The sequence below is a fragment of the Vigna unguiculata genome, chromosome 1, assembly GCF_004118075.2.
Source record: "Vigna unguiculata cultivar IT97K-499-35 chromosome 1, ASM411807v1, whole genome shotgun sequence".
Classification (NCBI taxonomy): Eukaryota; Viridiplantae; Streptophyta; class Magnoliopsida; order Fabales; family Fabaceae; genus Vigna; species Vigna unguiculata.
This window is the reverse complement of record NC_040279.1, coordinates 107,787-130,862: the sequence shown is the minus strand read 5'-3', so window position 1 is coordinate 130,862 and position 23,076 is coordinate 107,787. Positions and strand designations below refer to the sequence as shown.

At 34.7% G+C, this 23,076-nt stretch overlaps 1 protein-coding gene across 1 annotated transcript; it reads right to left on the bottom strand.

Moving 5' to 3' along the window:
- Positions 1-1,310: 1,310 nt before the first annotated feature.
- LOC114191509 (O-fucosyltransferase 9) lies at positions 1,311-17,632 on the bottom strand. The gene is given in 12 exon segments (XM_028080716.1): positions 1,311-1,764; positions 2,708-2,898; positions 3,008-3,071; positions 3,073-3,172; positions 7,522-7,608; positions 7,611-7,695; positions 8,717-8,921; positions 9,868-10,063; positions 11,083-11,170; positions 16,341-16,408; positions 16,619-16,691; positions 16,914-17,632. Coding segments are annotated over 12 exon segments (1,695 nt in total). The 5' UTR covers positions 17,292-17,632; the 3' UTR covers positions 1,311-1,604.
- Positions 17,633-23,076: the final 5,444 nt, after the last annotated feature.

Genomic DNA, 23,076 nt, shown 5'->3' with positions numbered 1-23,076 from the left:
TGATCAATATATTCTTATGACTTAGACAAGTGTACACAAGACTTACTTCATAAAACTCATGACTAAAGCTCATTCCATCTCGTCTCCTATAGTCTCCAATTACAAATTATCTAAACATGGTTATGGTCTTTTCTTAGATCCTACTTTGTTCAGATCAGTAGTTGGCGCATGTCAGACGTTCGCTTTGCTGTCAAAAATTTGTCATTTTATGGCCAAACTTCTTACTGAGCCGTGGTCAAACATATTTTAGCATACTTGAAAGGAACATGATTTTCATTTTTAGTCAGCATTGCTACATAGTCCAGTTTCTTGAAAGCCTTCTGTGATGTTTACTGGACATCTGATATTTGATGATAGGAGATCTACTTCAGGTGCAACAAATTTTCTTAGTCTTAACGTAATACCATGGTGGTCTTGAAAGCAACTAATTATTGCTCGCTCAAGTACTAAAACTGAATATAGACTTTAGCAGAAACTTGTGCTAAACTATCATGGACATCCAAGTTACTTTCCGCACTCAAACTCTTCTTTGAGATAATTAAAGTGTCGTTTCCATTGCTAACAATCCATTTTTTCACAATCGCACAAAGTACATGGAGATTGATGTTTTCTTTGTCAGAGAGAAGAGAGAAAAGATTATGACCAAGCAATTGTACATCTCATATTCGAATTTTAGATCAGTAGACGAATATTTTAACCAAGTCTCTGTCTTCAACTCGCTTTGTATTCCTTCGTAGCAAATTCCACGAGGACTATTAGTATATATACTATAATGAACTTGTATAGTTTACAAATGCGTTGTACAACTATAAGCTTACTTGTAATTGTACATTGTACAATTGTCAATTTCTATAACAGTTAGTAGTAAACTCCATCTATAAATACATATTGTTCCCATGGATGTGTGATACAATAATAAAAGTATTCAGTTCATGTTCAATTCTTTCTCTCTTTTCTCGGATCAATTTCTCTACGATGAAATCACAACTTTTTTTTATATTAATACAAAGACATTTGTTATGGGAAAAGAATAAACAACTACACACTAATTTATATACACTATAACTCAGTCACATCAACTTACACATTTTTTACTCGTTTCTCAGTTTATTTCCATCACGCTTGTGTTTTGTAGGTTTATGCTCTAATTTTGGATTTATCCAAAATTGTTACCAATAAAACTGTTTTGTTTGGGTGCAACCTCTTGAGCCTAACAATTTGGTTTAACCTGTTAAATGCAATTAAATGCATTAGATAAGAATGGACTAAAAATTGTAGACTATTTCTACAATTGACTTGGGAATGAGCCATCTGAGCGCAGAATTGCCACCCGTTGATATTATTTATGATTGGCTACACGAAGCAGCTTGGTTTAGTGAACTAAATTGTGACAGCTCACAATAATGACGTGCAAGTCTATCTGGTTTACATTGAATCTCATGTACAATGAATCCCGTGTACAATATACAATAATTATGATTATGATTTCACAGCTAACTTAAACTAGAAAGACAAAAAGGTAATAGTACAAAATAAATTACAAGTATTGAACAATTTGATCTCCTAAAGAAAATTCATCTACATTTATAGCTTCATATCATATATTACGTCGTGTTAGCATTTTCACTTTTTAGTACTGCCTGTTTACACATGCAATCTGGCATGGGAAAAGTATATACAGATCCACCAGCCTTTTTTACCTCGGTTCCCTTTATATCACTATGACGAAGCATGTCTTTCATTTGCTGCTTGAATTCTTTCCATCTGCCAAATCAGTAAAAAATTCTAGTAATAAACTTTATAATGAGTGCAGAAACTATCCAGGTATCTAATATAGGGTAAGAATCTAATGGGTGGACGGGAGCTGGGTAGAATAATAACATCAACATTTTAGACTAGAAAATATATGATAAAGAACATTTCAGTGTCTATTTGAAAACTGATATAAATAGTCAGAAAGCAGACAACTCTAAAAGGCGGAACTCCTGTTTGTCCTACTAACAAAAATTATTGAGCTCATCTTTCATCATTGTTTGCTGAACTTCGTGTCCACTGCAGTGCTTTATTCCCTTATTAGCTTTATCTCAATGTATTTTAGACGAATTATTATTGATATAGGTCTGTATAATGTAAATACATTCAGTACAGTTATTATAAGAAAGAATATTCAGTATTTCCTCTTTCTTGTGTACATTATATAGGGATGTATCAAAAATCAATAATGCATTGATACTTTATTTGACCGATACTTGACCGATACTTTACCGATACTTACTAATGAAAAATCTAATTTATAAAACACCATTGCTTTTGATGATGATAATAATTTGTAATTTTTTTATTTTGATAATGTCTAATACATGTGACTTTAGTTTGGATTGAAATCATATATTTATCATATTTTTAAGATTTTTGGTACATTTTTCAAAAATAAAATAATATATATATATATATATATATATATATATATATATATATATATATATATATATATATATATCACGTATCTCATCTTACTATTTTCAAATAAGCATATTGCAGTATCAGATACTTGTGCATCATAGTCAAATATAGGTGTTTCCACTTATTAGGATAACTTCATCCTAGACAAATAAAATTCATCTCCTAATTAACTACTTTACGGCTTTAATAAAAAAGCAATTGCAAAAGCAAATATAAATAGACCAGGAAATAGTCAAAGTTGTACCTTATATTAGGATTGTCGAACAATAGAGCTAGTTTTCTCTTGTCAGGTTTTACTGTCTTCGCATGCCCCCCATACATATAGCGCCTGTGACCCATCAAGAAGTGGGGAAAATTTCCACCCTGGGTTGTAACAAATACTTCACTATGAAGGCAAACAGTATAATCAAGAGCAGCCAACCTAGTCGAATGCCCCTACATCATAAACATGCATTACAATTTTTTTTTCCATGAATCACCTTTCATTGCAATAAAGAATAAAATGATTTGTGTTGTCTTAAACAACTATAGACCGCTTAAATACCATAAATTGAGCAAGTTCTTCTTGTGTTGCCAGTGTATTCTTGGTTTGCAATCGTGGAAACATCGTTAAGTGGTGCCATGTACTTTTGTTCTTTATAAATTTTTCCTGCTGCAACATATACTGAGGTTGTGTTATCAAAACCCATGCCTCTAAGCATCAATCCCACTACAGCATCAAACAAAATGAGGCATGAAAAATATAAGCTAAGACCATTTTCATTTCATATGGTATCACTTGTAGGCTATAACTTAGATAGTTAATAATACTTTTATTTGGTTTATTTCCTTTTAATGTGATTGCTGGAGTGGCAATGCACAGTCATTAAAGTAGGGTGGAAGAGAGGTTGTTTACGAATCATGAGAACCTCTCTCAGCAAGAGGTTTCGTCAACTACTGACCTAGACATGCCCCAAACGAGAATCTGTAATGAAATCTATCCCGAGAAACAATGATCTCCTGACAAAAACAATTATTCACTACAACTTCAAAGATTGAATTTCTCTATATTAAGATATCTTTAATATCTTATTTCTGTTTCTATTGTTATTATTCTTCATATGTATTTTGGACTTAGCTCATATGTTCTTTATTATAAATATAGCCCCTATGTGTATTTTTTACATAAGGAAAATTAATCTCAATCCCTATTTTCTCTATATTCAATACTCTAAGTTCAATGGTTGGCAAGTTAAAGAATGCTTATACAGGTACAGCAAGGTATTTGGGTTTATGTCCCCAACCACCGGTATAAACCACAAAGGATCCACACCAAGATCCTAAGCCAACTGCATAAAAGGAATTAGCCTTTAAAGATTAAACTAAAGCACTTAATGCATTTAAATAAGTTATATTGTGTAGCATCATGGATGAAGTGGAAAACTTTCTAGAATAAAAAATTGGAAAAACCAACTATATCAAGGATGAGATCAAAACATTATATATATATATATATATATATATATATATATATATATATATATATATATATGACACTATCCTGCGCTTTGAAGATGCATATGATGATCCATACAATTGAAGCAAACCCGCAAAGTTTAAGATAACATTGTTGATTTTGAGTTAGCCTTGACCCAGGTGACACTGACACATTTCTTGAGTATTTTTCTAGCAGGATACCATTACACCCAAATGAATGTTAGGATGTTCAGCCATACTTCAATAGCAATTGGTGCCAAATTGCATGATTCCTCAAGGTCAAACCTGACTGGTAACAAGTTTGATAGCCACCCAAATAATTCATTCTTTAAATCCATGGAAGAAGTCAATAAACCTAAGAGTGAGGTTACTCAGGCCTAGCAACACGTATAACTAAAGCTCTCATTGGTAAGACACCTAGGACTTAAAATGCAGCAGGGATAGCTAGTATAAGAGGGTTAAAGATTTATTATGTGATTAGTCATTTACACGAGGCCACCAGCTGCATCATAAAAAACCTCAGCTCCTGGTGATGGAAATGGATGAAGAACTAGTGGATGAAGAGATGGAGAAAATAGAAGGCAATGAAGTGACAACTGTGATCATACTAATGGGGACAAACCTCAACTGTCAAGGAATGTTTTGTCTGGGACATCTAATCATCAAACCACGAGGGAACTGGCCTTTAAACAATTTCTTGAAAATTTTAATTGACAGAGGTGGTACACATAATTTCTTAAGCCTGGTTCTTGCTAAGAAATTAAGGTGTAAATTGGAATACACCACATTCACTTACTGTGCCGATGGGACTCAATTGGATGCTCAATATATCTGTAGAGGTTTCTTCTTGACAGCTACAACAATCCAAATTTACTTCTAATGTGATGGTGTTAGTTTTGGGGTGCTGTGAGCTGGTTCTAGGAGTTCAATGGTTTTCCACCTTGCGTCCAATCACTAGGGATGAAGAACCAGTGGATGAAGATATAGACATAATAGAAGGCAATGGAGCGACAGTTGTGACCACTACTAATGAGGACAAATCTCAACTGTCCATGAATTACAGTCACGCAGCTCCAAAACTACAAAGGCCAGCAATTAAGATTTTGAGCTTGACATGTAGCTCATCAGGATGTAAATGCAATTGGAGTGCATTTGAACAAGTAATAATTGTTGTTTGTGCCTCATTTCATTTTTATATTCTTACAAAGTAGGAAAAGAGAAAGTAATTATTACTTTATTTATTCATAATGCAGATTCATTAAAAAAGGATAAATAGGCTAGATCACAAAAAACTGCATGATTTGGTTTATATCAAGTATAAACAATAACTTGCCCAAAGATACAATATTAGAGATGAAATTGATCCTATTGTACTTAATGACATTGATGTGTGCAATGAGTGGTTCGTGGGGGGAAGTGGATGATAATGATGATGAAGATGGGGGGAATGAGTTGGCTTTTGATGATGATCTCACTCTTAATTGATCAATTTTTTATGAAGCTTCAGGTGTAGGTGAGCCAATACTTTATACAAGGAGAAAAGCAACAATAAAGAAAGGTCGTATTGTTATTGGATCTTCCAAAAAAAGGAGGTGCAACTTTGGCCTGAACACAAAGGAAGGACAAAGAGATGATTAAAGTTGGAGTTGATTATGAATTGGAATTTGATAGTTCTAACACTGAGTTTGAAAATACTGAAGAAATATTTAACTTTAACCAAGCTTTCTTTGAAGGGGAAGAGGAAGAGGGATATACTCCATTGGATAACATTGAGGATAATTATGTTGGGATTGAGGAAGAGCCATATGCTTAGAAAGTTTGGATATTAATCATACGTTCTGTTCTTATTTTAATTCTTGGAACTTGAAATTCTAAAGTCTAGGCTTGTTATTATCATTAATTCCACGGATGTCATTCATTATTTTTTGCATTTCAATATATATATATATATATATATATATATATATATATATAATTTTGTCTGCTATGCTTCTGCCATAATTCATTGTGGCATCCGATATATCTTCATAAAGGATTTTTTGAGTTACCAATATTTTTTGTTATCCAATATTGATAACAATGCTAACCAACTCAAGCAGGTTTTGAATTGGGGGATTTGTAGCTATATCCATTGTTGTGAATTTTATATTTTGTAAAACACATTTAACAAATATTTGGGCGGTACAGCCATTAGCCAAATCGATTGGGACATGAATTTCATATATGTCAACATCAGGAACTGGGATGGGTATCGGTTTTACATTGAAGACGAGCACAGGCAAACCCGCTGTCCTGCCGTACCTGATACTAATAGAGTCTCACCCACCAAGATTGCACTCCCTGTCAAACCTAATTCTTCACTCTTTCACGTCACACAATACACTTGTTATGACTAAGGGTAAAATAGAAACATAAATTGTATTCATAAGGGCATCTTTGTTATATATCCTTATGTTTTAAATAGCTAATAATTTAATAGTAATAAAAATATTAAAAAAATGGTTGAAGCATAACATATAATATAATAACTAAATGTAATAAATTAATAAATCATACTGTATGATATACAAATTAAATATAATAAACTAAATAATACCCTGGTTTATTCCTTCATCCAAGAGTGCAATGTATTGGGATATTATAGCTAGCTATTTTGCTTTATTATGTAATTGAAATTTTGAATTATTATGTTATTTATTTAGGCTAGGAATCAAGTTTAAGGGGTTCTACAAGTCCAGTATACAGAAACTCTGAGTTGATGTAAATTCTCATTCTAACAACCTTGGTTAAAACTTTTATTTGGTTTATTTTCTTTTGAATGTGATTTGCAGATGTGGCAATGGCAATGCACAATCATTTGGATTTGTAACTAACCAATGCATATGTGTGGTGGTTGTGATTTGGAAGGGACCGATTACCACCAAATATTTCTCTATCACAGTCCCATTTCTAATATTCTTACCCTTGAACACTGGGAATTTTCTCCAAAATTTAATTCCCCGTCCATTGGGTTCTCTACATCCCCGGAGTTTTTTCTCCCTAGATAAGTTCCACTCACAAGACACGTTTTTTCATCACAAGATTGTGTTTTTCTTGTAATATCTTATTTAATTTTGCCTTTCAATGTTTCTAAGCATACATTTTGTTCGTCTCTTTTTTCTAAAGTATTTCCTGTAACACTCACAGGAATCTAAGATGGCTACAGATCATATTAAAATTAAAATGTATCATTTTGGAAGCTTAACTAAATTAGCAAGGGAAAAAAGAGAAAAAAGAAATGCCCATTCTATATCACAGCATACCACCACTGATGCTAGTAGCATCTGATTGACCTCTTCAGAAATGAAAGATAGAGAATACTTCACAGTGTCCTATTTACTAATCATTTGGAATACATTACGCTTGGGTATCTAATCTAATTACTATGTTCAAATCAAATTTCTAGCCAAACAAACTGCAACAGACTATTTAGGTTTTAAGGCATCAAGCATATCCATCTTTTCTATCAATGAAAAAACCCACAACTGTACAGCCAAAAATGGAAACGATGAAGAACCCCAACAAAGGACAAGAGTCTGTAACTGCATACCTCCAATGGAGTCAACGGGCATCTTCCATCAACACGATTAGCACCAGGCTTTATTATCCTATGCTTTCTTTTGAATTTACTCGCCAACTCCTTTCACGCGCAATATCCATTTCATGTTTCTCCTCCTCCCCTCCATCGTACTCACAGCATGAAAATGCAACCATATCCTTTATATAGAGATAAAACAATTATAATAAATATATATAATTACTGCAAACTAAACAGCCAAAACACAACACACATAAAATTGACAAGAGCCTATATCACAGCAAGTAACAACTGGATATTAAATCATACAGCATACATATAGTCAACTCCAATCAGATGAACAGATACTAAATGCTTAAATGAATTGCTTTATCTAGATATAAGGGGAAATCATAAAAATATCCTAAATTATCCTAAACTATATATTTATTTCACATCATTACACCCCTGCGCTACAACTCTATTCTGCAGAGGTAAACATCTTTAACCATTTCAAGAGGCTCGGTAAGAAAAATACGACATCCCCCTATCTGCAATTTAGGAGAGCAATAGAGAAATCTCCTGCAGGCTTATTCTTTGCTCAGAACATCGTATCTACAAGAGAGTGATGCAGGCAACTCCTCTGGTATTTGATGTTGTGCAGAGACCATTATGTGCCTCCTGGATCTGATTTCGTTTAATTCATTGAACACACCCCAGGGGGATTTCAGAGAAGATTCAGAAATTTAAGACTCTAGATGAGCTCATTTGAGCAGTTTTCTAATACAGCAGACATTGGTGCAGTTTTCATTATTCTTGGTTTGTGCTTAGCATTCAGTGAATGGAAAAATGAATATTCCAGGCACACAGAAGAGCTTGACCAATTTATAGAAATTTGTCCGACAAAAGGCTTCTGGTGCAACATATAATTTGAACATGCGGGACAAGGCTCTGAATATCAATCGATGTAGAACCAGGGGGTAAAACACCAGAGACTTAAAAGTTCACAGCTTGTTTATCAATAATTGGCAAAAGAGACCAGCATCAAGTGATCAATAGGGTATTTATAAGTCATAATTGGAAAGTAGGTATATAGTCAACCTTGCTTCAAATATCAAAGCTAAAACATAATATATCTATGGGTAAGGTAAAATCCTTAAACTATCTAAAGTGAAACCTAGTAAATTCAACAACATAAATACAGAGACACTAGAAAAACACCTCCTCGAAACGAAGATGCACAGAAACATATTTTCCTCCACTTTGGGAGCTATGTTTAATCATCCGATCAACCATGCTTTCTGCAAGTGCTTGTATAGGTTCAGAAAATCTAAGAGCTCCAAAGTTGGCAAAGCACCTAAGGCGTTGGATTTTTGAGGGTACTGCTTGAGCTAATCTGTTGGAGAAAGGCGCAATGCGAACAGCCCTGCAACAAGCATGAGCACCTCTTAGGAGCCAACAATATATGGCATACTAGCTGTACGGAATAAAGAACAGTGATCATAATAATAATAAAAAATCAGAACAAATTCAACGACTTTTTAAGCAAGTAGATTTAAAAATCAACTACTCAAATTTTCATATGTTATCGTACTGTGTATCTACTTTTATGTTTTAAATGTGTGTTAGCATAAGCCTAAGTGATTCCAGATTTCACAAGAGATTATCACAATGTAATCAGAAAATTGTTTGACAGCAAAATAATTCATCAAACCAGAGTGAGACTAAGATGACAAAGAACCAAATTATAGAACAATTCAGGCACATCTATCAAAAGAATCAACATTAGGGCATAGGAGAAACTTTGTTGTGCCAATACCTAAGTGTATGGTCCCTTATGTCTTTTTCTTATATATACTGTAAGAATGGGTTGTGTACAGCATGCTCATAAAAAATGAAACAAAAAGTCAGTGAGGTAGTAGTATTACTATATATGGCTACCAAGTCAACAGGGACACTGTAGAGTAATTAGCTGTTACTTGTTGGGGACCAAAAATCAGGTATTTATTTTTGTTGTTTGGGATTTTATTTAGTATAATGAATTTGAAGAGTTCCCATTCTTCCTGTGATGACACGTACGATTTAAGAAGTCAATGATTTCGATATCAAAGTATCAGTGAATAAAGAGATTTGATCAATGGAAACTCCAAGCAGCATTACATATGATGAAATTATTTTTCAGGAGTGAACAACACATATGCTTCTATCTTATTTATTTTGGCTTCCATTTTACACCTTTACCATATGAAAAAATATGTTAATTACTATTGAGAATAACTGAACTTAATGGAAAAGACTACAAAAATTAAAAAACAGCACAAGGATTGGAAGCCAACCAATGGTGAGGAAACAAAGAAGATAAAAAGGAACACACCCCATTTCCAAAGCTGAGGAGGACCTTCTGAAGATAGTGAGCTGAACTGGACCAACCTTTTACTCTAAGATTGACAATATTACTTATGTTATTGTCAAATCGTTCGAGTACATCAACAGGGAGTTCTTTGACCACATGCACATGATTTCGAAGTGATTGTATGAAGAAATTTTCATCAAAATTTCACCAAATAGCTGCCAGATATCAAGAAGAAGCATAAATTTTTCAAATTATAATACACCAATAAAGATCACTAAGTGATAGAGTTCTAAGAAACTAATTGAGAGAAAATATGAGAACTTTTGCATGTATATCATATTTTGGTCTCATAAACAATGACACCAGTGCATAATACAGAGAAGCTCTAACAGACTTTGTTAAGCTAGCAACAATTTAACTAAGAAAATAACTTTGCTGAGCTGCCAATAACTAACAACAGCTTTAATAAACAACTATGCTGAATTGACGGATAGCCAGTCAGCTTACAACATAAAGAAGAATAACTCTTTTACTCTTATAGAATGGGTTACAAAATTACCTTTCCATTAACTTTAATAGCACAAGATATATATACATATTATATTATATATATATATATAGAGAGAGAGGAGAGGGAGAGAGAGAGAGAGTAAAAAATAGTTCAAATAGATTAATATGAAACTAAATGACTCTGTTCACCCGTGTTGCATTTCAGGTGTATCACACATTAGTTATTTACAAATCTCAGTCCAGTCATTCTATTTGAAAGTAGTTCCTTGAAATGATTTACAAAAGCCGCACTAATCGCTGTCCGTTCTAGAAAAACAGAAGGATGCCGTATGTCATACCTAACCTCAAAACTCAAATAATGGTTCAAGATATTCTTTCAGCCCTTCACTGAGATGTTTGGTATTAGTTGACTAATTCCTTCCTATGCATAATACATCCCTTAAATTTAAAGCCCAATCCAAAGCTTTCATCATCTAAACTATATTTCTGATCTGATATCCTATCTGACCTGTCCTGCTTGCCAGTCATATAATGGTCGGCACAGAGAACATAATATGAAACATCGACCATTTTTTCAAATTCAGATACCTAGTATGTAAATAATATAGTTATAAAAAAAGTGTTAGAGCTACAACAATGAGATTTAACAGCCACTAAACATGCATAAATTAAGCAACCACCATAATTATGTCACCATTTTAAAATAAGCATAAAAAAGCATTACCTGAGTCTCGCCATACACTATTTAAATGAAATATAGGAATAAGAAGAGTTGCATTTAGTAGTCCGGCCACAGCAACAGCATCACATATCTGCATAAAGAGTAGTATAATAATAAGTGCCAAAACAATATGGACATGCGACGCAAAGTACATAGCAATTTGCAGAATCAATGTCCTTCATCTCAATTCATTAACTGGGTTAGCCCTGACAGTATATCACAATTCAGAGCAAAATGAAACCAAGACAAACACTAGGAGAAAAATATACACCAACCTCATAAAGCCCTCTAGATATAACTCATTAGTTACCAATTTACAAACAAATTATTGTTGAAGAAAATCACCATTAACAGCATTCCAATCCCTCCCACCAACATGATTCAAATTCCCTTGCACCCATTCCCAAGGGACTTATTGCATGTTTAATATACAGAATGGTGATTCCATGTGATGAAAATGGAATGACATGACCACTTCCATTTTCCAGTACAGTTTGCTACATGCAAGCAAAACAAAACAAGAAACATTCAGGTTTATTTATTTATTATTTATTTACAAGCAAACTATTTTGCAGAAATAAGAGCAATATTATTATTTGTGAGGATGAGTTTATAACTCTTTTGTACTAAATAATTTTTTAGCATTAACTATAATAGAATGACTTGAGTTTCCTGTAACTACCTTAATTTGACAGTTATAACCAACTCCTGTTGAGTCTGCTGAATATAAATACTTGTGTAAACAGATGGACTCGACGTCTTTTGTGCAATTCAGCTTCATATATACAAATTGTTACAAAAAAGACTCAGAGAGTTAATAGTAACTGTCCAACCAAGGCAGTTACAAATAGACTCCAGGAATTGTACTACAGTTAATACTAGAGAATTGTTTAGCACAAAAAGAAGAGGAAAGAAAGTTGAAGTGTTCATATTCATTTTATAAAATTGCACAATTTTTCTCCGTTCTTAGACTAATGAATCTCATTGTAACATGTGTCAAGAAAGAAAGAGAATTAGTGTCAAATTCGGTTAGGAAGAGTGGACACATGGCTGCTGATCCAGGTGAGAGGAAAATCAGGACAAGCACAAGGCTGTTGGAAAGAGAATATACTGCTGAAGGATTTCGTGTGAAGGGCAATCCAGGTGTTTGCTCCCTCTGCTTTGTCTCTCTGAAATTCTTTTCCCCTTCTAAAATACTGATCATTCTTTTCTGTTCCTATCCTAAATCTGGTTGGTATATCTTATTTGTACAGGTGAATTGCAGAGCATGAATTGAAGAAGGCAATTAGCTAATGGAATTAATTGATTCTTGAAATTTGATTTACTGTTTTCTTGCGTTGTGCACATTGTGCTTGTTCATTTCAATAATATAAATAGTTTCAGTTACATTGGTGCTTTCGTTGAGCTTCCATGCCAAACAACACTCATCTAAAAGAGCTTCAAGCAGCGGTTAAAACCCATTCCAAGGAGATAGGTCGTATTAAATTCGATGGATGTTAAATTCTCCAAAACGTATGTGTTAGATATTGTTTGATATTATTAAGATATTGTTAGATATTGATAACCACAATATCAAACAATATCTTCTATTTAATCTTTTTGTTTTCAGTTACTCTTTTTACTTGTACCTCTCTCTATTATAAATAGATTACCCTATGTGTGGTTTATACACAAGGGAGATTAATCTCAATTCCTATTTTCTTTATTCTCAACATGGTATCAGAGCCAGGTTCCGATCCTGGGACCTGTGGGTTATGGGCCCACCACGCTTCTTTATTCTCAACATGGTATCCAGAGCTTAAAGTATCTTTTCTTTTCGTCGCTGTTGCCTCTGCCTCTGTCGCCGCCGGACCACCGCTGGACCGCCGCCGGACCTCCGCCGGACCTTCGCCGGACTCTGCCGGACTTCGCCGGACCTATGCGGACCTTCGCCGGACCTTCGCCGGACCACTGTCGTCGGACCTCTGTTGCTGGAGTGCCAATTCTGACCGACAACCTTGAAGTCGTGCCTCTTCCATGGCGTCTTCCACTGCCTCTTCCCATTCTGAAAACTCTTCTAGTGTGTCTGACCCGTCCATCTACACTAACTATGTTAATGTACACTAATCCATTGACAAGTTAACTGGCCATAATTATGCCATATGGTCATCAGACGTCCGCTTATGGCTTAAGAGTCAGAGGTATCTTAATCATCTTGCCCCGAAAGCATCTACTCTCACTCCTGCTGAGAACGACCGTTGGGAAACCATTGATGCTCAATTATGTGTGGTTCTTAAGGGTACTCTTGATCCTTCGTTAAAACAACTTTTTCGTTCCTACGAACGTGTGCTCAAATCTGGGAGTATGCCAAGTTATTATACACCAATGATACTCAACGTCTCTATGGTGTCTGTTCTAAATTTGCAACGCTTATTTCTTCTAAACATCAAGACTCTATGACTGATTATATGGACAAAATTCATGCTCTATTTCATGAATTCAATGAATTATTGCCTCCTTCCCCCGACCCTGCCACGGAGATCGAACAAACACTCAAGTTCTTCATGCTCGGAGCATTACACGGGCTTGCTGATAAATATTCACATATTCGTGATCAAATTTTGGGTTCCCCGGTTGTCCCCACCTTAACTTCAACATGCTCTACTCTTTTGCGTGTACCAGAACAACCTAACACTAATACACCTGCTTCTGTGATGATTCTTCTGCATTGGTATCTCATCGCGATGACCGGACTCGCTCTCGCAAACAGGGAAAGGGCGTCCTAAGTGTGACCATTGTGGCAAGCTCGGTCACAAGATTGACAAGTGTTATGCTTTACATGAGTGTGAACATTGTGGCAAGCCAGGTCACAAGATTGACCGGTGTTATGCATTGCATGGACGTCCTCCTCGCTCTGCTGCAGCTGTTCAGACCAACCTTTCCCCACCTTCCTCTACTGGGGATCCTCCTTCTGTTTCACCTGATACACCTGCTATGTTCAACAAATTTCTCAAATGGTATAAGGATCATGAGTCTTCTAGTTCCACTGCATCTATCGCTCACACAAGTACATCTTTTGTTGGTCTGACTCGATCTTCTTCTCTTGGTCCTTGGTGTTTGATTCAGGAGCCACTGATCATATTACTGGTAACAAATCTTTGTTCTCTTCTTTATCCTCTCCTAATCATTTACCTTCTGTTACACTGGCTGATGGTTCTAGAGTCTCATCTCATGGTGTTGGCACTGTTAAACTTTTCCCTTCTTTAACCATTGATAATGTTCTTTATGTCCCTAGGTCTCCTTTTAACCTGTTGTCCATCAGTCGTCTAACTCGTTGTTGGTTGCAGGTGGGTGTTTGCTATCAAAGTTGGACCTGATGGTACTATTGATCGCCTCAAAGCTCGTCTTGTGGCCAAAGGTTATACTCAAATTTTTGGTTTGGATTATGGCGATACTTTTTCCCCTGTGGCAAAGATGGCTTCTGTTCGTTTATTTATCGCCATGACTGCTCTTCAACAATGGCCTCTTTATCAACTGGATGTTAAAAATGCTTTCCTCAATGGTGATTTGCAAGAAGAAATCTATATGGAGCAACCTCCAGGGTTTGTTGCTCAGGGGGAGTCTTCTGGGATGGTATGTCGTCTTCGCAAATCACTATATGGCCTAAAACATCTCCTAGGGCCTGGTTTGGAAAGTTTAGCAATGTTATTCAACAATTTGGTATGACTCGGTGTGAAACAGATCATTCTGTTTTTTTATCAACACTCGAGTGCTGGATGTGTTTACTTGATAGTATATGTTGATGACATCGTTCTTACAGGGAGTAACAACCATGGCATCTCTCAGTTGAAACAACATATCTGTCACCATTTTCAGACAAAAGATTTGGCAAACTCAGATATTTCTTGGTATTGAGGTGGCACAGTCCAATGATGGTATTGTTATATCTCAAAGAAAGTATGCCATGGATATTCTGGAGGAAACTGGGTTGGCGAGTTCAAAGTCTGTTGATACACCCATGGATTCCAATACTAAACTTCTACCAAATCAGGGGGAGCTTATATCTGATCCTGAGCAGTATAGAAGATTAGTTGGAAAATTAAATTATCTTACCGTTACTCGTCCTGACATTTCTTTTGCAGTCAGTGTGGTAAGCCAATTTCTTAATTCTCCATGTGAAGATCATTGAATGCAGTCATTCGTATCTTGAAGTATATTAAAAGATCCCCTGGAAAAGGATTGGTTCTAATAACCATTCAAGAGTTGTTTGCTATTCAGATGCTGATTGGGCAGGATCTCCTTCTGATAGAAGATCTACATCTAGGTATTGTGTCTCCATTGGTGGTAACTTGATCTCGTGGAAAGTAAGAAACAGAGAATTGTAGCAAGATCCAGTGCAGAAGCAGAATATAAAGCTATGGCCTCAGCTGCCTGTGAACTTGTTTGGCTCAAGCAATTGCTTCAAGAGTTACAATTTGGAGATGTTACTCAAATGACACTTGTGTGTGACAATCAAGTTGCTCTTCATATTAGCTCTAATCCTGTCTTTCATGAGAGGACCAAACACATTGAGATTGGTTGTCATTTCATTCGAGAAAAGGTTTTGTCTGGAGACATCAAGACTGAATTTGTTAACTCAAGTGATCAGTTAGCAGATATTTTTACTAAGTCTTTACGGGGCCCTAGAATTGATTATATTTGTAACAAGCTTGGCACATACGATTTGTATGCTCCAGCTTGAGGGGGAGTGTTAGATATTGTTTGATATTATTAAGATATTGTTAGATATTGATAACCACAATATCAAACAATATCTTCTATTTAATCTTTTTATTTTCAGTTACTCTTTTACTTGTACCTCTCTCTATTATAAATAGATTACCCTATGTGTGGTTTATACACAAGGGAGATTATCTCAATTTCTATTTTCTTTATTCTCAACAGTATGAATCAGATCTTACAAAATAGGCAAAGACGCAAGGAAGCCCGTCAAGCTCAGGGGTGTTTCGGAAATATCGGGAATCACAGCCCCAAGTGGAGTGACACCAGTTAAGGAGATTTCATTGGGTTTCCCTCATTTTGATGTAATGGTATTCTATGCTTCATTTATGGTTCTATATAATGAGACCTAGAACTGAATTAATCTTCCATGACTGTTTTTTTTCAGCATTTCCTCATTACATGGAATGGAATCACCATTCCCATGTACTGAACATGATATAAGAATCCCAAATAAATAAACCAGTAAAGTATTAAATCTTAGGTTTCATCAATATGCATACCGACAAGCGTTGCTGATTCAATCCGCCATTTGCTTCAATTATAAGGAACCCATTTGACTTTGGCAATTCTAAGTCGAAAAAATGGCAAGAAAATGGTAAGCAAATTCCTTCAACAAGAGAACAATGACAAATAATAAAATAAATAAACAAGATTTTATAACTAAACGTGAAGTTGAAAATAAATTGAATGGGAGAGAGCTAACTGCCAAAGATTATGCAACAAACAACTAAAACAAATTTTGAAGATTGGACAATTTGTCATCTAGAGTAGAAAATACCTGCTTCAGGAACACTTCTGTTAGCACAGGGTCTCCACTCTCTAAGCTCTCCACTGGTCCAGGCTTTCATCAACTGCATGATTTCCATCTCAGATTCTCAGTCAATTAGTTCCAGTTGCAAAAACAGAACAATAGATTGATCATCAATAACAGCAAAAACAGTACATCAGAGCCCAGTCTCTTTTACAGCAATGGTAAGAATCATGGGAATTAGTTGTTTTCAATTTGAAACGTGGAATGACGTAACAGGACAGTACTGCAGGAAGATGGAAAAGGGGAAAAAAAGATTAAGTACCACATTGCCCGTTCCATTATTAGCATTGGCAGCCTCAGCCTCCATGAAAGGCCATAGTTTTTCAAAGACCTGAGGACTCCTATAAACAGAACCTGGAGGTGCACGCTTGTGTACAAGAACGACACCATTCTTTATACTGACAACATCAAAGCTGAAGGAACCCATATACAACAACATTCCAGAAATGTACAGCAAAGGCGCAAACAGAAGCAAACCCCGCCTTCTGAAAACTGCCGACATAAGAATAAAGATCAACTTCTCTATGGAATTGCTCTCCTTAGACGAATTCCAGCTTCCGTTCTTGCTTCGGCCGTGGCGGAACCGCGGCGACGTCGGCGGCGACCGCGCTGCTCCGCCCAGGCGGCTGTAACCGTGCATTTGGATTTGAGTAATTGAGATCCGTCAAGGAGACCTCAATTTGAGTTTCAAACGGTTGGATTAGAAGGAGACATTGGATGGATTTAGGTGCGAGAGAATGCAGAGAGCGTGCGTGTGGTCGAAAGGGTAGAGGAAAGGAATGGAGAAAATTGGGCCTTTTTTGGTTTCCTTTACGAAAAAAAAAAAAAAGAGGAGAAAATAATATTCCGAGAAAAGGGAAAGGGTGTTGTGTTTGTCGGTGAAGAATGAGCGAGAAAGGAGGTAGCGATGATGATAGTGGTGGGGAAGAAAGAGCCTGGTGTTGTGTTTGAAGGAAGGAAGGGAGCACTAAAGATGATCACGTGCAACGTGCGTGCTTGCGTGTCCATTTTAGAAACACACCGCATCATGCATCATGTAGCACAACAATCACCTTCACTTGCTAACATTTAGTCAAACTCTTTCTCAGTAAAATAAGCAAATTAAAATTGTGATCAACTTTAATTACTTAAATAAGACAATTCAATGCTTCATTGATTAAGACCATTAATAACTTATATAGGCTTAAATAGTTTTTTGTCCTCGTATTGATTCAATTGGTTTAATATGGTTATTTTATTTCTTTTGGGTTCAATTAAGTTTTTTATTTTTTAAATGGTTCAATTTAATATTTTTTTGTCATATTGGAGTAAATACCGTTTATATAATACGGAGTTGTCATTGTAGAAGTAAAATATGGTAGAAATGGTTTCATTCTTCCCCTATCTTCTTTGTTCTCTCTTATCTCACACCCAAACACCAAAACCACACTAACCCATTATGAATGAGCACCTCTTCTTCCTCTTCTTACTTTTCTTCTTCTTCTTCCTCTTCTATAGTGAAGTTGTGTTTCCATGGGCGTGATTTGAGTTTAAATGAGTTTAAGAAGGGGGTAATGATAGTGTGGAACAAGAAAGGTAGGGGTAGTTTAATGTGCTTGAATTAAAGAGTTGTTTGTTGCATGTCTTGGGTCTATTTATACCCAGGATTCATGTTGGAAATTGGGTTAGTGAAGTTTTGGTGTTTGGGATTGAGAGAGGAGAGAACATAGAAGAAATGAGATGAATGAAACCATTTCTCCCACGTTTGACTTCCACTCTAATAACTCAGCATTATGTAAACATCATTTACTCCAACATGACGGAAGGGAATAAATTGAATTATTTTAAAAAGTGAAAGGACTTAATTGAATCCAAAAGAAATAAAAGGACCAAATTGAACCAACAGAACATATACGAGGACCAAAAGACTAATTAAGTCCAACTTATAAGAGTTCCTTTATTAAAATTAATGGTTATTTGTTATTTATATATATCTATTGTTGAAACATGCAAAAAAGAATACATTGTTCATAATGTTTTTCTAATGTAAAAGTTAAAGTAGAAGAAGCATCCATCCCCTGTTTCTGTCATATCCTCCCCTTGTCAAAGAACACGTCGCTGAACTAATATCCTTGAGATAATATGGTACAAGAAATTTATTTACTACCCACGAATTAAAATTTGTAGGTAACTTCACACTACTTTAATTTTAACTTTCATATTAGTCTTCTTCACTTTAGTTCAAGGAGTAGACCTCATTAAGTCTACTGTTTCTGCTTAAAAAGAAGGAAAAAGTATAATAATCATCAACATTCATACATATAGAAAATATACAATATTCTAATATTTAACAAACAATCGTATAAAGAAATTATAATAATTAATCATCTTGTTAATAAGTTTCATTATTTTAAAACACATCATCTTTCTAGAAATCACTATTCTAGAGTTTTTTGACTTCTCTCTAGGAGTTCTCATCTTATGTTCATCTGTTTGACGATCAAAGACTGCTAGGGTGATCCTCTTGGTGAGTTGTTCCTTTCTATCCAATCAATTTTCTTCGACCGTATAAGTTAAACTTTTGCTCGCTTTCTTGTGGGTCTTCTTTATTTTGGCTTGCATGTGACCCTTCTTTGGTTGCATGTGAGGTTTTAATCATCAATATGCGTCTTTTTTGGTTAGTGATCATAAGATTGATCCTGATCGTTCTTGTGTTGTTCATAGGTATAGATAAAGCATCTTGTGGAGGTAAAGGTGTTTTGGTGTTCCTTGAGTCTGTTGAGCTGCTTTGTACGGTAAGGGAAGCTAGTATTATTTTTCTTTGTAGTGTTTTTCTAAATTAATGATTGCATGTTGATGAATTTGATCTATGGTGAGTATAGTTATTTTCGCTTGTATGGTTGAAAATATTTGTGTTACCTGTGTGATTCGCTATTTTGCATTCTGCTTGTTGTTGTTGAATCCACAGGTTTTGGAAATATCCACTGGTTATACATGTGGGATTCGTTGTTTTACATTCTGATTGTTGTTGTTAAATCCACAGGTTGTGGAAATATCCACTGGTTACCTATGAAATCCATTGTTTGAATTATGCATCCTAGAGTCAAATCCATAGGTTGTGGGAAAATCCACAGGTTACTTATGGAACCTTCTGTTTGCTTTCTTCATCTTTAATATGAACTCTCATCTTCTCTCTATTATGTGTGACATTTGTGTTTTTCTTTGCGTTTCATGAAAATTATATTAGTTGTTCTTAAACAATGATGTTTCAGAGTGCTTATTTCGTGAAATTATGAAATATGAAATTATGGTTAAGGATGCATATAATTGTGATAGTATATTTTTGTGACACTATGATGATAATGAGTTTGTTGATATATACGATAATATGATGAATGAGCTATGTATGATTGTTTGGTATGAGGAACTTGGTGTGAAATCATGTTTTATGGAGAAGTGATATGTTGTTGTGAGCATGTATGATGATGGTGTTGAAGGAATTTGAAGAAGAAATTCTAAGTGGTGGTATTTTTAGTGTATGTCTTGATATAAGAGATGTCTAGATAAGGAAGGTATTCTAAAGTCTAATAATCGTTCATAATCATATATAGTAGACTGAATTATGGGGTGAGAGTGGTAGGAGATCCTATTATTGGGATGTATTGGGCCTAAGGCATAATAAGATTAACCTTGTGGGTGGTTGGGGTGATAACTCATTGTGTCTAGACTCTACAGAGTTTATAAACTAGCACATGTGCATACTTCCTTTATAATTCTATATCAAGCACATGATGTGGATAATCGATTCTAGTGTCAATTAATTGTATAAATGAAGATATTGATATGACTTATTCTATCATGGTACGTTTCTTGTGTGGGATATATATGTATATATGTATATAAGCATATGATTATGTTTTGATTCTGATGAGTCATTATTTTCCTCCATTCCACTAGCCTTTGTATATCCATTTGATAGTTGTTCAGTGCTTAATTGTTGTTCTTAGTGCATTTTCGTTTGTTGGGCTTTATTGAGCCACTATTCCGAATTTGGGTTAATTTCATAGTATTTGGCCTAATTTTCTTTTTTAATTATTTTTAGGTATTTGGGTGAAGCAATTTTGGAGCTTGGACATTCATCTTAAGGTCAAGAGAGAGCTGTCACGTGATTTCTACATCATTGTCACGTCTGCGCCATGTCAGTCAGCCCGTCCACGTCATTGGGCAAGCATTTTTAGCCCATAGTGGCATTTTTGTAATTCTAAGTAGCAGAATGACATTTTTGTAATTCTGAGTGGCAGAATGACATTTTTGTAATTCTGAGTGGCAGGATAACATTTTTGTAATTCTGAGTGGCAGAATTGAGGTGACCACGTTTTTAGGTCATTTTTCTCATGCAACCACTTCTTCTTTTTCCCTTTGGTAGCCTCCATTTTCATTTTGGGGGTTTCTCCATCTTCGTTTTTGTTTTACATATTGGTGATTGTGCATATTGCGTTTTTCATCTAATTTCAATTCGAATTTCGTTGGTTTGTTTCCTTTCATTTACTCTTTCACTTCGTTCTAATGCATTTTTGTTTCTGTTTGGGATATTTTTCGAATTCTATGGGTAACTAATTTTCGTATGCATTGATTCCTTGCAAAGAATGAAATGAAACCTTGAGATTAATGTTTTGTTCGGTGGATTTTGTTGTTTCTTCGTTGTGGATTTGCGTTTGCATTTTAATTGAAGAACTCAATCTGGTTTTGCTTAATTTTTAGAGTGGAAAACTCGTTTTAGTTGATTTTCATGCTTAATGAACTCTGACAAATTCAGGAACGCTTGCATTGCTTAATTGCATGTTGAATTCGTGGTTAACCTCCACTTAGTTGTTTAACAGCGAGTTTCATGAGGAATAACGAAACCAATTCAGTTTGTAATATGTGATAGGTGAAATTTCATTCGAAGCAAGGAATCACTGCTATTTTCGTGGATGTTTAATCAAAATTGCAATTACGTTTTATTGTTGTGTTGAATTTCTGGAATCTATCAAACCCCCCCTCCCCCTTTGGTGTTGTGTTTAATTCTGGAAATTAAGTTGTGGACAAAAATATCTGTCGTTGGGAGACGACTTGGTTCAACTTTCACATACTACATTTAATCTATTTTATTTGATCGGGTACGACTTCGATCAGATACACTAGTTTACCATGTTGTGTTCTTTGTGTCTTTTTGTGTTATTTGTCTCTCTTTTTTGTGATGATCACCTATTTGGTGGGAGCATATGAAGTTGTAGGTGTATGGACACCTCTGGTGGGAAAGGAGCCATCGGTTAGAGTAGTAGAAGGTCTCGAGGAGTTTTAGTAAGTGGTTAGTTTTGTATAGGTTTGTTAGTTTAGATTAAGTATATAAATTATATTTTTATAGTCTTATCTTTTATAATACTGTATTAATACATTTTAACACTGGATTATCTGTTTTGAACACTATGATAAAACATCTTATTTTATTAGTTTCAAACTATTGGAATATTACAATATTAATTTATTGGCTTAATTATCATTTTGGTCCCCTAATTTATTGGGTTGGTTCACTTTGGTCCCCTTATTATTTTTAGGTTCAATTTGGTCCTCTAATTCTTTAAAAGGTTCAATTTGGTCCCTGCCGTTAAGTGTAACATCCCTATTTTTAATATACTGTATTATTTATTTTAAATAAAACGCTTAGAAAAATTATATTTTTTTTTACTAATGTTTCGTATTTTATATGATGTAGTTTAAACATTAAAAATATATTTTATCATGATGTAAATTTTACTTATTGAAAATAACAATAAGAATAAAACAAAACAATTATAATATATATATATATATATATATATATATATATATATATAGGTAAAAATATTTTAATTAAATAGGTGTGTGTAAAAAAAATATATATATGAAGAATTTTCTAAAAGAGATAAAAATAATAATAATAATAATATAGAAAAAAGAAAAGAAAAAAAAAGAAGAAGAAGAAGAGATAAGAAGAAAAGGTAAGAAGAAAAGATAAGAAGAAAAGAAAAAGAAGAAGAAGAAGATAAGATTATGAGAAAAGATAAGAAGGAAAAGAAAAAAAAAAAGATAAACATTATCTTTTACATTAATGAAAGTCATGATGACACATGACTTGACTTGCTTATATATATATAGATGAAGGGGAAGTTACAGTGGTGAGAAAGTGAGAAAGAGAGAAAGTGAGAAAGAAAGAAAGAAAGAAAGAAAGAAGAGAGAGAAAGAAAGAAGAAAGGAGAGAGAGAAAGAGAAAGAGAAATAAGAGAGATAAAGAGAAAACAGGAAAGAAAGTTTAGAGCAAAGATTCGAAAAGATCATAGTCCTCTACAAATATTATTAGTGTGCTCTTCAATCAATAAGGTAAGGGGGAGTGAGGTTAAGCTTTTATATATTAATCTTGATAAGCT